The sequence below is a fragment of the Muscardinus avellanarius genome, assembly GCF_963383645.1.
Source record: "Muscardinus avellanarius genome assembly, chromosome: 3".
Taxonomy (NCBI): Eukaryota; Metazoa; Chordata; class Mammalia; order Rodentia; family Gliridae; genus Muscardinus; species Muscardinus avellanarius.
Window position 1 is genome coordinate 45,227,333 of NC_137788.1, and position 14,811 is coordinate 45,242,143.

The 14,811-nt window shown below is 41.0% G+C and overlaps 1 protein-coding gene across 1 annotated transcript in view; it reads left to right on the top strand.

Moving 5' to 3' along the window:
• Positions 1–14,811, top strand: part of SCP2 (sterol carrier protein 2) — a gene marked incomplete at both ends in the record, with an annotated part of 99,220 nt that overhangs the window by 25,527 nt on the left and 58,882 nt on the right. Inside the window, 5 exons of the mRNA XM_080691418.1 lie at positions 1,018–1,144; positions 1,310–1,373; positions 3,779–3,865; positions 5,141–5,291; positions 10,317–10,464. Of these exons, the coding sequence (XP_080547544.1) occupies positions 1,018–1,144; positions 1,310–1,373; positions 3,779–3,865; positions 5,141–5,291; positions 10,317–10,464 (577 nt within the window). The remainder of the gene's footprint in view (positions 1–1,017; positions 1,145–1,309; positions 1,374–3,778; positions 3,866–5,140; positions 5,292–10,316; positions 10,465–14,811) is intronic.

Below are 14,811 nucleotides of genomic sequence, written 5' to 3' on the forward strand. Positions count from 1 at the left end.
TGCATACAAAAGTGTAAGATATTGTCTAGTAGAAAAACTGACAAAAAGTTACTTTTTCCTTGATGGAGTATTTGTTGTGAGGAACTGTGATCTGTCTACCTACTTCCTTCCTTCCTGCCTTCCTGCCTTCCTTCTTGCCTTCCTTCTCTATTTCCTTTCTCCTTCCTTTCTTCTTTCTTTCTTTCTTTCCTTTCTTTCTTTCTACCGGGGATGGAACCCAGGGGCATTCTACCGCCGAACTACATCCAGTCCCATTTTTTAGTCTTTTTTTAATTGTTTGAAACAGGGTCTCACTGAGTTGGGAAGCACCTCACTAAGTAGCTGAGGCTGTTGGTGAACTGCGATCCTCCGGTCTTTGCCTCCCGGATGCCAGGATTTCAAGGCACCACCACACCAGCTGGTTACACTTTTGCGCATCCCTTTATCCTTATTTCGATGAGCTCCTTTTCTGAAGCCCTCCTCTTGTGCTCTTTGTTCTTGCTGCTCCATCTGCCTAGAATGTCCCCTTCCCAAGATTATCCAAGTGGCCTGCTCTCCACTTATTCACACTCTTGCTTAAATATCACTTTCATTGAGACCCCTGGTGACTATCTATAAAATAGCGCTTCCTGCCTTTAGTCTTTATCCTCTTATTCAGACTTGTTCTTCATGTCATTATTTGCATTTTAATTTATTCTTATCTCCATCTTTTTTCCCCTTTGCTCCCGAACCCAAATGCCAGATGATGAGAATCTGTAGCTTATTATTTGTCCCCTCCTTCATCCCCTGCTCCTTGAAGTTACTGCCACACATAGGATGCTTGATAAACATTTCTTAAAAGACATAACCCCCTTGATTGACTATTTTCCTTCTTCCCATGTTTTCCTGCGAAGCATTTCCTGATGGTTTTATTCATTTTGATCATTTTTGGTTTATCATGCTTAGAATAAATAAATGTCTTAGTAATACTGTAATAGTTGAAAGAGACACTTAACATGCCAGCTACTTATTACATTTTGTTTTTTCCATTTTTCTTAGTTTTCAGATAGGACCAACCCAATAGATAAACATCTTGAAGTCTTGATCAATAAGTATGGAATCTCTGCCCACCCAGTTGCTCCTCAGATGTTTGGATCCGCTGGAAAAGAGCACATGGAAAAATATGGTATGTTAGAAAAGGCTTTAAGGAATTGGTACACACCTATAATTCTAGCTACCTGGGAGATCGAGACAGGAATAATACAATTATGAGGCCAACCTGGGCACCATTGCAGTATTATTAATACCAGCAGAAAAACATTAACATACTAAGTAAATGCTTCCTTTACAGGAACAAAACCTGAACACTTTGCCAAAATTGGATGGAAAAATCATAAACATTCAGTTAATAACCCGTAAGTATTCCAGAGATGTGAAGAAATGAAAATCTGGTTTATCTTTCTGTGTATATGCAGCTTTATACTTGAAAAACAAATGTAAGATCTCAGATGTATTGACGGGATTTTTTTCTTATGAAAGCCTGCCAGCTGGGTGTGGTGGCGCACACTTGTAATCCCAGCATTCGGGAGGCTGAGACCAGAGGATCACGGTTCTCAGCCTCAGCTACTTAGTGAGGCCTCTGCAACTCAGTGAGACTCTGTTTCAAAATAAAGAATAAAAAACAGGGTAGGGGATATAGCTTGGAGGTCGAATGCCCCTAAGTTTCATCCCCTCAGACCCGCAAGAAAAAAAAAAGAATAAAAAAGAAAGACTGCCTCAGTCAACTTTTGAGTACTTTTAGTCCTAGTTTTTTTTGGGGAAAAAAAAAAAAAATATATATATATATATATATATATATATATATTTGTATGTGGTGCTGGGGATTTAACCCAGCAGCATTCTACCTCCAAGCTACAACCCTAGCCTGATTTTGTATTTTTTATTTTGAGACAAGTTCTCACTAAGTTGCGGAGGGCCTAAGTAGCTGAGGCTGGCTGGAAGCCCGGATCCTCCTGTCTCAGCCTCCCAAGTACTGGGATTACAAGCACATGCACCACCAGACCCGGCTTGAATTATTTATATTTAGAATACCATTATTCATAATGATGCCAGGCATGTAGCTGCATACCTGTAATCCCAGTACTTGGGAGGCTGAGGCAGGAGGGGACTGTAGGTTCAAGGCCAACTTCAGCAAATTAGTGAGACCCTCTGCAACCCAACAAGACCCTGTTTCAAAACAAAAAACAGCCAGGGATGGTGTACATGTCTTTAATCCCAGTATTTGGAAGGCTGAGATAGGAGGATCACAGGTTTGAGGATAGCTTCAGCAAGTAGCAAGATTCTTAGCAACTTAGTTAGACCCAGATTCAAAACAAAAATGGGCTGGGGGTATAACTCAGAGGTCAGATGCACCTGGGTTTAGTCCTTAGTACCACAAAAGTAAAATGAAATGACATATAAAAAGGGCTAGGTGAATTGGTTGGAGGTAGAATGCCTCATGGGTCACTCTCCAATACCAAAACAAGCAAACAAGGAGAGATAATTGGGGCTAATGGTATAGCTTAGTGGCACAGTTTGTACTTAGCATGTACAAGGCCCTTGGTTTAATTCCCAGCACCAAAAAAAATGTAATGATAGTAAAATGCATATTAGTTACTGAGTTTCAGTTACTTTAGTGTCATTAACTCTTACTCTGGTAGACTAGTATGGTTATTTATTCACTCATTTATTACTATTTTTTATACTGGGGATTGAACCCAGGGACATTCTACCTCAGAGTTATACTGCCAGCTCTATTTTATTTTATTTATTTTTTATTTTTTGTGATACTGGGGATGGAACCCAGGGGCATTGTACCTCGAGCTACACTCCCAGCTTTATTTCTTAGTCCTTTTTATGTTTTGAAACAGGGTCTCACTGAGTTGTGAAGGGCCTCGCTAAGTAGCTGAGGTGGAACCCAGGGGCTTTCTACCTCCGGGCTATACTCCCAGACCTATTTTCTATTTTATTTGGAAACAGGGTCTCACTAAGTTGCTGAGAGTCTAAGTAGCTAAGCTGGCTTCGAACCTGTGCGATCCTCCTGTCTCAGCCTCCCAAGTACTGGGATTACAAGTAGCTAAGTAGCCTGTGAACGTGATCCTTCGATCTCTGCCTCCTGAATGCTGGGATTACAAGCGTGTGCCACCATGCCTAGCCCCCTATTTTGTTGTTTACTTGGAAACAAGGTCTCCCTAAATTGCTGACAGCTTCATTAAGTTGCTGAAGCCGGCTGTGAACCTGTGGTCCTGTCTCACCCTCCCAAGTAGTACTGACTTTACAGATGTGTGCCACCACACCCGATTCCAGTAGGGTTATTTATATCCTAAAAAATAATCTGGCTAGGCGTGGTGGCGCACACTTGTAATCCCAGTACTTGGGAGGCTGAGACAGGAGGATCGCACAGGTTCGAAGCCAGCCTAGCTACTTAGACTCTCAGCAACTTAGTGAGACCCTGTTTCCAAATAAAATAGAAAATAGGTCTGGGAGTATAGCCCGGAGGTAGAAAGCCCCTGGGTTCCACCCCCAGTACCACAAAAAATATATATATATTTTTTTTATTTTGAGAGATTCTCACTAAATTTCCTAGGCTAGGCTTGAATTTGTGACCCTGCCTGCCTCATCTTGGATTTCAGGGGTTGGCCATGGTGCCCAGCATAGGAATTTGTGTGTATGTGTGGTTCTGGGGATCAAGCCCAGAGGCTTTCTAACTCTGGACCATGACATCTTCAGAAAAAACTGCAAATGCTAACTTACATTTTATAACTACTTTTTTTCTATTTAGGTATTCCCAGTTCCAAGATGAGCACAGTTTAGATCAAGTTTTGGCATCTCGAAAGGTTTTCGATTTTTTGACAGTCTTACAGTGTTGGTAAGAAAAACATACTTAACACTTAATAGCTGTAACTGCTTCCCTCCCTGCCCATGGAAACGGTCTCTTAAACCAGCCAAGGCTGGCTTTGAACCTGCGTGATCCTCCTGTCTCAACCTCCCAAGTGCAGGGATTACAAGTGTGCGCCTCCACGCCTGGCTGGGAGAGATATGTTTTGAGGAGGTTTCAGGAGCCTTAACCATGAACTTTCTTGTATCCCCTATACTGTCCTTTTCTTGTTTCAGAAAGGATGTAGTAAGTTGGAGCAACTTATCCCTATAGTAGAATCCTTTTTTTTTTCTTCAGGTCTGGGGATGGAACCCAGGGCATTCGACCTCCGAGCTACACCCCCTGCCCTATTTTTTATCCTTTATTTTGAAACCGGGTCTCACTGAGTTGCAAAGGGTCTCACTAAGTAGCTGAGGTTGTCCACGAACCATGATCCTCCTGTCTCAGTCTCCCAAATGCTGGGATTACAAGTGTGCGCCACCACGCCCAGCCCTATGGTAGAATCTTAATTGTACTAGAATGAGAAATAATCTTTTGTATTCACTTTTCAAAAAGTTACCATAATTTGCCTTATGCATCTACAGAAGTAAATCCCAGATTCTCTTCAAAGAAAACCTTTTGAGAGAGACCCTAGGAACTGAGCAGTGACTGATATTGAAGGTCTTACTAGAGGTTCAGTCTTATTTTAAACTATAGTTTTAGCTGGCATAGTGTCACACACTTGTAATCTTACTACTTGGGAGGCTGAGACAGGAGGATCACAGGTTCTCAGCTAGTGTCGGCTTAGTGAGGCCCTCTGCAACTTAGTGAGACCATGCTTCAAAATAAAGAATGATTGAAAAAATAGGGCTGGGAATATAGCTTGGAGGTAAAGTGCCCCAGGATTCATTCCCCAGTACTGCAAAGAAAAAAAAAAAAAAAACCTTTTTTTTTTTGGCAGGTCTGGGGATAGAACCCAGGGGCATTCTACCTCCGAGCTACAGCCCCTGCCCTATTTTTTATTCTTTATTTTGAAACCAGGTCTCACTGAGTTGCAAAGGGCCTCACTAAGTAGCTGAGGCTGTCCACAGACCGCAATCCTCCGGTCTCAGCCTCCTGAATGCTGAGATTACAAGTGTGCGCCATCATGCCCGGCTTACAACCTAGTTTTACAAAGAAGATAGTGCGCTGGCTAGCAAGTGTACTCAGCTCTCTCCTATTTCCTAGTCTGAAATCCTAGGATTGAGGTGATTCTGGGTCTAAATAATTATTTTTACCTCCTCTTAGTCCCACTTCAGATGGTGCTGCCGCAGCAATTTTGGCTAGTGAAGAATTTGTGAAGAAGTATGGCCTGCAGTCAAAAGCTGTGGAAATTTTGGCACAGGAGATGATGACTGATTTGCCAAGCACATTTGAAGAAAATAGTATTATTAAAATGGTAATGTCTGAGATTCTTTCATGTTAATTAAATTAAGGAAGTGCTATTTAAAACTTCAAGATGACATTTTGTTGTCACCAGCTCTAGAAGTTATTGATTTGCAAAAAATGGTCTAGAAGGCAGAGGAAGGACGATTGCCAGCCTGGGTAACTTAGTGAAATCCTGTCTTAAAATAAGAAAGGGCTGTTTTTTTTTTTTTTTTTTTCTCTTTTTGGTCTAGAAATTTTATTTATTTTTTGTGGTACTGGGGGTGGAACCCAGGGGCTTTTCTACCCCCAGGCTATACTCTCAGACCTATTTTATACTTTATTTGGAAACAGGGTCTCACTAAGTTGCTGAGAGCCACACTAAGTAGCTTAGGCTGGCTTCGAACCTGTGTGATCCTCCTGTCTCAGCCTCCCAAGTGCTGGGATTACAAGTGTGCACCACCACACCCTGCCTTAGAACTTTTAATATTATAACCTATTCTTACAAATCTGTTAAGCTCTGTGTGGTGGTGTATGCTTGTACTCCCAGTACTTGGGAGACTAAGATAGGAGGTTCACAGGTTTAAGACCAGCCTCAACAATTTAGAGACTTAGCAAACAAGCTGTTGTTCTGAGACCCTGGCTTTTTTTTTTTTTTTTTTTTTTTTTTTTTAGGTTTGGGGATGGAACCCAGGGGCATTTGACTTCTGAGCTACACTCCCAACCCTATTTTTTATTCTTTTAATTTGAAACCGGGTCTCACTAAGTTGCAGAGGGCCTCACTAAGTAGCTGAGGCTGTCCACGAACTGTGATCCTCCAGTCTCAGCCTCCCGAATGCTGGGATTACAAGTGTGTACCACCATGCCTGGACTGAGACCCTGTTTCAAAACAAAAACAATATATTTTTTAAAAAAGGGCTGGGAATATAGCTTGAAGGTAGAATGCCTCTGGGTTCAATCCCCAGTAACACACACGCGCGCGCACGCGCGTACACACACACACACACACACACACACACACACCTATTAAGAAGCTGGGTATGGTGGTGCACGTCTCTAATTCCAGCTACTACCTCAAAGGCAGAGGTATTAGAATAATAAATTCAAGACCAGCCTGAGCAACTTAATGAGACCCTTTCTCAAAAAATGAAAAGTCCTTTGGATAGAGTATCCCTGGGTTCATTCCCCAGTATAGCAATAAATAATTAATTTTTCAAAGGATCTGTTAAGAAAAAACAACTGATGAGAACATATGTTTCTTATGATGGAGCCATGAATATTGCTTTTAATTAACTTGACATACTGTTTATTTACTTTTTTTTTTTTTGTGGTACTGGGGTTTCTGGAAACCCTTCAACCTCTGGGCTACACTCCCAGACACCTATTTTTTATATTTTCATTTGGAAATAGGGTCTCTTAAGCCAGCGAGGCTGGCTTTGAACCTGCGTGATCCTCCTGTCTCCGCCTCCCAAGCGTGGGGATTACAAGTGTGCACCACCACGCCTGGCCTTGCTGTTTATTTTTATTTTGAGTTAACTGAATAGAAACAAACCTCAATCTTGCAGAGTTAAGGGAAAAATAGGATTTTTTTGTGTGTGTTACTGGGGTTGGAACTCAGTGGCATTGCACCTCTGAACTACACCTTCAGGACTATTTTTTATTTTTTGAAACAGGGTCTCACTGAGTTGCAAAGGGTCTTGCTAAGTAGCCCAGGCTGTCTATGAAACCATGTTTGATCCTCAGTTCTCTGCCTCCAAATGCTGGGATTACAAACTTGTGCCACCACACCCAGCTAGGATGTTTTAAAAGAACTTTAATTCCCCTCCCCTTTTTCTCCCTTCCTCTCCCCTCCCTTCTACTTCCCCTCCCTCCCTTCCCCTCCCCTCCCCTCTTTTCTGTTTGCTGTGTTATATGTAGAAGCTCAAACTCCTAGCCAGGCATGGTGGTGCACACTTGTAATCTTAGCATTTGGGAGGCTGAGACGGGAGGATCGCGGTTCGTGGACAGCCTCAGTTACTTAGTGAGGCCCTCTGCAACTTAGTGAGACCCGAATGCCCCTGGGTTCCCTCCCCAGACCTGCCAAAAAAAAAAAAAAGAGCTCAAACTCCTGAACTCAACTGATTCTCCTACCCGAGCCTCCTGAGTAGCTAGGAATCCATGTTTATGCTACCATGCCAAACTCCAAAGAACTTTCTAAACTCTTAGCACTTAAAAAAAATGGTGCTTAAGGCCAGGTGTGGTGGTGCCCACCTATAATCCTAGTACAGTAACTGTGCAAGTTTTAGGTCATCTTGTACTTTAGCAACACCCTGTCTCAAAATAAAAAGGACTAGCCGGGCGTGGTGGCGCACGCTTGTAATCCCTGCACTTGAGAGGCTGAGACAGGAGGATCGCACAGGTTCGAAGCCAGCCTCAGCTACTTAGTGAGGCTCTCACTAACTTAGTGAGACCCTGTTTCCAATTAAAATAGAAAATAGGTCTTGGAGTATAGCCCGGAGGTAGAAAGCCTCTGGGTTCTACCCCCAGTACCATAAAAAAAAAAAAAAGAAAAGAAAAAAAGAAAAAGGACTGTAGTTTAATGGTAGAGCTCCCCTGGATTCAATCCCCACACTCAGTAATTAAAGATTTTGTGCCATGCAGATAAAGTAAAAGAAGACAAGAATTCTGATTTAGAGTTAGTTACATTTTTGAAGATTCCTTCCTCCACACACACAAAAAAAATTTGTTAAATTCAGTGTGTGCCAGGCATGGTGGTGGCACATGCCTGTAATTCTAGTACTTGGGAGGCTAAGACAGGAAGATCACATGTTCAAATCCAGCATTAGCAATTTAGTGAGACCCTGTTTTGAAGTAAAAAAATAAAAAGGTCTTGGGTGTAGCTCAGAGGAAGCATGCCCCTGGTTCAATTCCTAGTACCAAGAAAAAAAAAAATTTACAATACTGTGAATTTGAAAATGACTTTATAACTTGCCCAGGATCACATCAGACTTTTTTCTTAATATTACAGTTCTATTTTTTTCTCTTTTTTTTTTTCCTCTTTTTTCTTCTTCTTTTTTGCAGGTCTGGGGATGGAACCCAGAGGCATTTGACCTCCAAGCTACACCCGCTGCCCAATTTTGTTTTTCTTTTTTGCAGGTCTGGGGATGGAACCCAGGGGCATGCTACCTCTGAGCTATACCCCCTGCCCTATTTTTTATTCTTTCTTTCTTTCTTTCTTTCTTTCTTTCTTTCTTTCTTTCTTTCTTTCTTTCTTTCTTTCTTTCTTTCTATTTTATTTGGAAACAGGGTCTCACTAAGTTGCTGAGAGCCTCATCAAGTAGCTGAGGCTGGCTTCGAACCTGTGCGATCCTCCTGTCTCAGCCTCCCAAGCGCGGGGATTACAAGCGTGCGCCACCACACCTGGCTTTTTTATTCTTTAGTTTGAAACCAGGTCTCACTGAGTTGCAGAGGGCCTCACTAAGTAGCTGAGGCTGACCGTGAACTGTGATCCTCCAGTCTCTGCCTCCCAAATGCTGGGATTACAAGCTTGCGCCACCATGCCCAGCTCTACAGTTCTATTTCTTAAAGTAATTTGAGTTTGCCTATTCATTTATTGTATGAGACTAAAGAAAGGTTCAGAGCATTAACTTTGGAAAAATTATTTGAATTCTGTATGATCTTCTAAAAGAAGATTGTATATTTTCAAATAGAAATTTCCTCATTTTTTTTTTTTACTATATCTGCCTCATATTTATGAGTTGACAAATCTTTTCAGTTGATTTACCACAACTATATATTGTTATATGTTGTGGGGTTTTTTGGTGTCTGTGGTCTTCATGTAATCCAGGGATGTTCTACCTCTGAGCTATGCCCCACCCCTATTTTATTTATTTATTTATTTATTTATTTATTTATTTATTTATTTTTGTGTGTAGTACTGAAGGTAGAACCCAGGGGCTTTTCTGTCTCTAGTTTATACTCCCAGACCTATTTTTACACTTTATTTGGAAACAGGGTCTCACTAAGTTGCTCAGAGCCTCACTAAGTAGCTGAGGCTGGTTTTGAACCTGTGTGATCCTCCTGTCTCAGCCTCCCAAACACTGGGATTACAAGCATTCGCCGCCACGCCTGGCTCTTATCCTTTTATTTTGAAACAAGGTCTCACTAAGTTGCTGAGGCTGATTTTGAACTTGTGGTCCTCCTGTCTCAGCCTTTTCAAGTACTGGGATTACAGGTATGTGCCACCTTGCCCAGCTATATATTTTGATTTGATAGAGGTTTTATAATTTAGCACAAAATATGATACAAAATATGATTCCAATATGAATTCCAAGTCCTTATTTTTTTTTCAATACTGGCAATTGAACCTAGAGGTGTTCTACCTGAGCTACATCCCCAGTACTTTGTATTTTTTTGTTTTTGAAATAAGATCTTGCAAGGCTTATGAGAGTCTCTCTACATTGCTGAAGCTGTGCTTAAACCTGGGATTCTCCTGTTTTAGCCTCTCAAGTACTGGGATTATAGGTATATACCACCATCACCAGCTTCCAAGTTCATTTTATATATCTTATTTAAACTTCTGTACTTCATAGTTTAAAATTTAATATATATATTCTCCTTCCTGGATATTATTATTTTGAGACAGAGTCTTGATAGATTGCCCAGGCTGTCCTTGAACTTGTCATTCTCCTGCCTTAGCCTCCCCAAATAATGGGGTTGTTAGAACTTTGCTTAATATAGAATCAACTGAGATTTCAATATATGTATTACATGCTGTTAAACCAGTTGTGGTGGTGCACACTTGTAATACCTCCAGCATTTGGGAGGCCGAGACAGGAAAATTGCAGTTCACAGACAACCTCAGCTACTTAAGTCCTTTGCAACTCAGTGAGACTCTGTTTCAAAATAAAGAATAAAAAAGGAGGGCTGGAGGTGTAGCTTGGAGGTAGAATGCCACTGGGTTTCATTCCCAGTACTGAAAAAAAAATTACATGCTGTTAATATTATGCATATTTATTTTCTCAAATCCTTTTCTAAAAGGCCCAGTTTTATTGCCCTTAATTTACTTATTTTTTTTTAGGTTGGCTATGATATGAGCAAAGAAGCTGCCAGAAGATGCTATGAGAAATCTGGCCTGAGACCAAGTGATATAGATGTAATAGAACTTCATGATTGCTTTTCTGTCAATGAACTCCTTACTTATGAAGCCCTGGGACTCTGTCCAGAAGGTAGTGTCTTTGAAGGGGGCAGATTAATTGGGTAAATTTTACCAAGACAGCTTCACTTTAACCAGTAAGAACCATAATTCATTAATGGCCTCTCCATGTTGACTCTGCCCATAGCAAAGAGTGTGTAAACAGTTTTGGTCCCAACCTTCTGAGAACACGTGTCTTGGATGATAACACTAAGATAGCAGAATGTACAAATAATTTATATTATACAAATCAGGGTACTTATAATGTATCTTAAGTTTTAAAATGATACAGTATTACATATGCAATTCTAATTATTTCCAGGTATACTTGAATAAAGACTTATAGGAAAATGAAAAAAAAAGTTGATGGGTCCTGATTAGTTCTTTCTTTCCTAAGTGTTCTATTTTCCTTTTCCTCCATCACTGTATGAGACTGAGACTGTTAGTTGCTTTACTGCCTTGCTAACACTTGATCTTGCCAGTTTTTTAAATTTTAGCCATGCTAAGAGTATATAATGGTATCTTATTTTAGTTTTAATTTGCATAGTCCTGATAACTAATTATATTGAGCATCTTTTCATATACTTTTTGGTCATTCAAATTATTTTGTGAGACGGGCGTGGTGGCGCATGCTTGTAATTCTAGTACTTGGGAGGCTGAGACAGGAGGATGGCAGGTTCGCAGCCAGCCTCAGCTACTTAGGCCTCTGCAACTTAGTGAGACCATGTTTCAAAATAAATGAAAAAAATAGGGCTGGGGATGTATCTTAGAGGTAGAATGCCTTTGGGTTTCATCCCCAGAACTGCAAAAAAAAAAAAAAAAAAAAATTGTTTTGTGAAGTAAAATCTTTGCCCTTCGATTGTTGGTTATTTGTCTTTATTGTAAGAGTTTTATTCCTGCATATATATTCTGGATACAAGTCATTGTATAATCAATGTGTGTTATGATTTTCTTCAGTTTGTGGCTTACCTTTGTTTCATTTAGTGTCTTTGAAGAACAAAAATTGAAAAATGTTTTAAATGTACATCTGTGTCTGGGCGGGATGGTGCACGCTACATGCTTGTAATCCCAGTACTTGAGAGGCTGAGATAGGAGGATCTCAGGTTTGTGGCCAACCTCAGCTACTTAGTGAGTCTCTCTGCAACATAGTGAGACCCTCTTTCAAAATGAAGAATAAAAAAAATGGGGCTCGGTATGTAGCTTGGTGGTAGAATGCCCCAGGGTCCCCCAGTACCACAAATAAAGTTCATCTGTGATTTGGTTTTCATTATATTTCTGCTGGACAGTATCTTTTTTTTTTTTTTTGCGGTACCGGGGATGGAAGCCAGGAGCATTCTATCTCCAAGCTACACCCTCAGCCCTATTTTTTATTCTTCATTTTGAAACAGGGTCTCACTGAGTTGCAAAGGGCCTCACTAAGTACCTGAGGCTGTCGTGAATCAAGATCCTCCTGTCCCAGCCTCCCAAATGCTGGGATGACAAGCGTGCACCACCACCCCTGGCTGGACTGTGCCATCTTCAGACCATTAGCACGTAATGTAATAATTTATACAGTAGGCTTTAGTTGACCATTTTATTATCTGTTTTCTCTCTCTCTCTCTGTGTGTGTGTGTGTGTGTGTGTGTGTGTGTGTGTGTGTGTGTGTGTGTGACACTGGGGATTGAACCCAGGGGCATTCTACCTCCAAGCTACACTCCCAGCCCTATTTTATTTTTATTTTGAAACAGGGTCTCATTAGGTTGATGAAAGTCTCATTATTTGCTGAAGCTGTCCTTGAACCTGCGATCCTCCTGTCTCAGCCTCCCTCATACTGGGATTACAAGCATGTAGCACCACACCCAGTTTATTACCTGTTTTCTGTTTGCACTTTCTCTTTTTTGTTCTTATATTTCCCTGCTCCTGAGTTCTTTGGCATTATTGTAACAGTTTTGGTATACCTTACAATTTATCTATTGGTTTTTGGCTGCATCTCCTCCTTCCCACCCCATTACTGGGGACTGAACCCAGAGTTGCCCTACCACTCAATGACATCCCCAGACCTTTGTGTGTGTGTGGTACTGGGGGTGGAACCCAGGGGCTTTCTACCTTCTGGATGAATATGCTCCCAGACCTATTTTATATTTTATTTGGAAACAGGGTCTCACTAAATTACTGGGAGTCTCACTAAATAGCTGAGGCTGGTTGCGAACCTGTGCGATCCTCCTGTCTCAGCCTCCCAAGTGTGGGGATTACAAGTGTGTGCCACCACGCTTGGCCATCCCCAGACCTTTTTATTTTTTGTTTTGAAACAGTATCTCACTAGGTTTTCCAGGCTGGCCTTGAGCTTGCATCCTCCTGTGTCAGCCTCCCCAGTTGCTGTGATTACAGACATGTGCCACTGTGCCCAGCTTGGCTGTATATCTTTTTTTTTTTTTTTTTTAACCAGTGGTTGCTATAGGGCAAGGTTTTTCATCCTCAGCACTGTTGACATTTGAGTTCTGTTATTCTTGTGATTGGGCTTGTGTTATTTCAGGATATTCAGCTGTGTTCTTGGCCTCTTACTCATGAAATGCCAGTAGCTTCTTCTCTTGCAGTTGTAACAACCAAAAATGTCTCTAGATAATTGCTAAATGTTTCATAGGAAGCCAGGTATAGTGGTGCATGCCTGTAATCCCAGTACTTGGTAGGCTGAGACAAGAGGATTACAGGTTCAAAGACAGCCTCAGCAAATAGTGAGATTCTCATCAACCTATTGAATCCGTTTCAAAATGAAACTAAAAATAGGGCTGGGGATATAGTTCAGATGTAGAATGCCTATGGGTTCCATCCCCAGCACCAAAATCTTGTGGAGGCAAAAGCTAAGTTGAGAATGACTGCTGTAAGTGTTATCGTAGGTGTATTTAAACTTGATCTACTTGGAGCTAACATTTGTACCACTTCTCATGAAATGGGGAGACCTTGCAACCATATAGGCCCATTAATTGATTCCTCTTTGCCCTAGGGACTACACTGATCCACCTGTTATAATTATCATATGTATTATATCTATTTCTATTGAAAACTCCAATATACAGTGAAAAGATTTTTTCTTTTAACAGTCATAAAAATGACTTATTTATTTATTTATTTATTTTTGTGGTGCTGGGGATTGAACTCAGGGGCATTCTACCTCCAAGCTACACCCCCTCCCCTATTTTTTATTCTTTATTTTGAAACAGGGTCTCACTGAGTTGCAAAAGGCCTAAGTAACAGGTTGGCCACAAACTGTGATCCTCCCGTCTCAGCCTCCCAAGTGCTGTGATTATAAACCTGCGCCACCACGCCTGGCTGTCATAAAAACTTTTAAAGACATTAAGAGGAAAAAAGTCATCTGGGTATAGCTGGGTATGGTGTTTCATTCCTGTAACTTCAGTACTTGAGAGGCTGAGAGGAGAATTGTAGATTCTCACCCAGCCTCAGGAACTTATTGAGGCCCTCCACAATTTAATGCGACCCTCTGCAACTTAGTGAGACCCTGTATCAAAATACAGAGGTAGAATTCTCCTGGGTTCAATCCCCAGTATTGCAATAAATAAATATATAAACAAACAAATAGGAAAAAGTATTTTATATTTACCCAGATATTTATTATTTGTTTGTTTACTTTTACAGTACTGAGAATTGAACCCAGGGGTATTCTACCTCTGAGCTATACACCTAACTCTATTTTTTTATTCTTTATTTTGAAACAGGGCCTCACTAAGTAGCTGAGGCTGGCTACAAACCTGCAATTCTCCTGTCTCAGCCTCCCAAGTACTGGGATTACAAGTGTGTTCCACCATACCTGGCCTTTACTCAGATGTTTATAATTTCTGTTGCTTTCTTTATTCTTTAAGACCAGATTTTCAGCCAGGCGTGGTGGCGCACGCTTGTAATCCCAGCATTTGGGAGGCTGAAACCAGAGGATCGTGGTTCGTGGACAGCCTCAGCTACTTAGTGAGGCCCTCTGCAACTTAGTGAGACCCTCTTTCAAAATAAAGAATACAAAAAATAGGGTAGGGGGTGTGGCTTGGAGGTCAAATGCCCCTGGGTTCCATTCCCAGACCTGCAAAAAATAAAATAAAATAAAATAAAATAAAATAAAATAAATCCAGGTTTTCCCTTTAATCATTTTCTTTAACTTATATAACTCCTTTTAGCATTTCTTATAAAACTGATCTCTTGGAGACGTATTCTCTTAATTTTCTTTAATCTGAGAATGTCTTTACTTAACCTTAATTTTTTTGGGGGGGGTGGTACTGGGGGTGGAACCCAGAGGCTTCCTACCTCCGAGCTATACTCTCAGCCCTATTTTATATTTTTTATTTGGAAACAGGGTCTCACTAAGTTGCTGAGAGCCTCACTCAGCAGCTGAGGCTGGCTT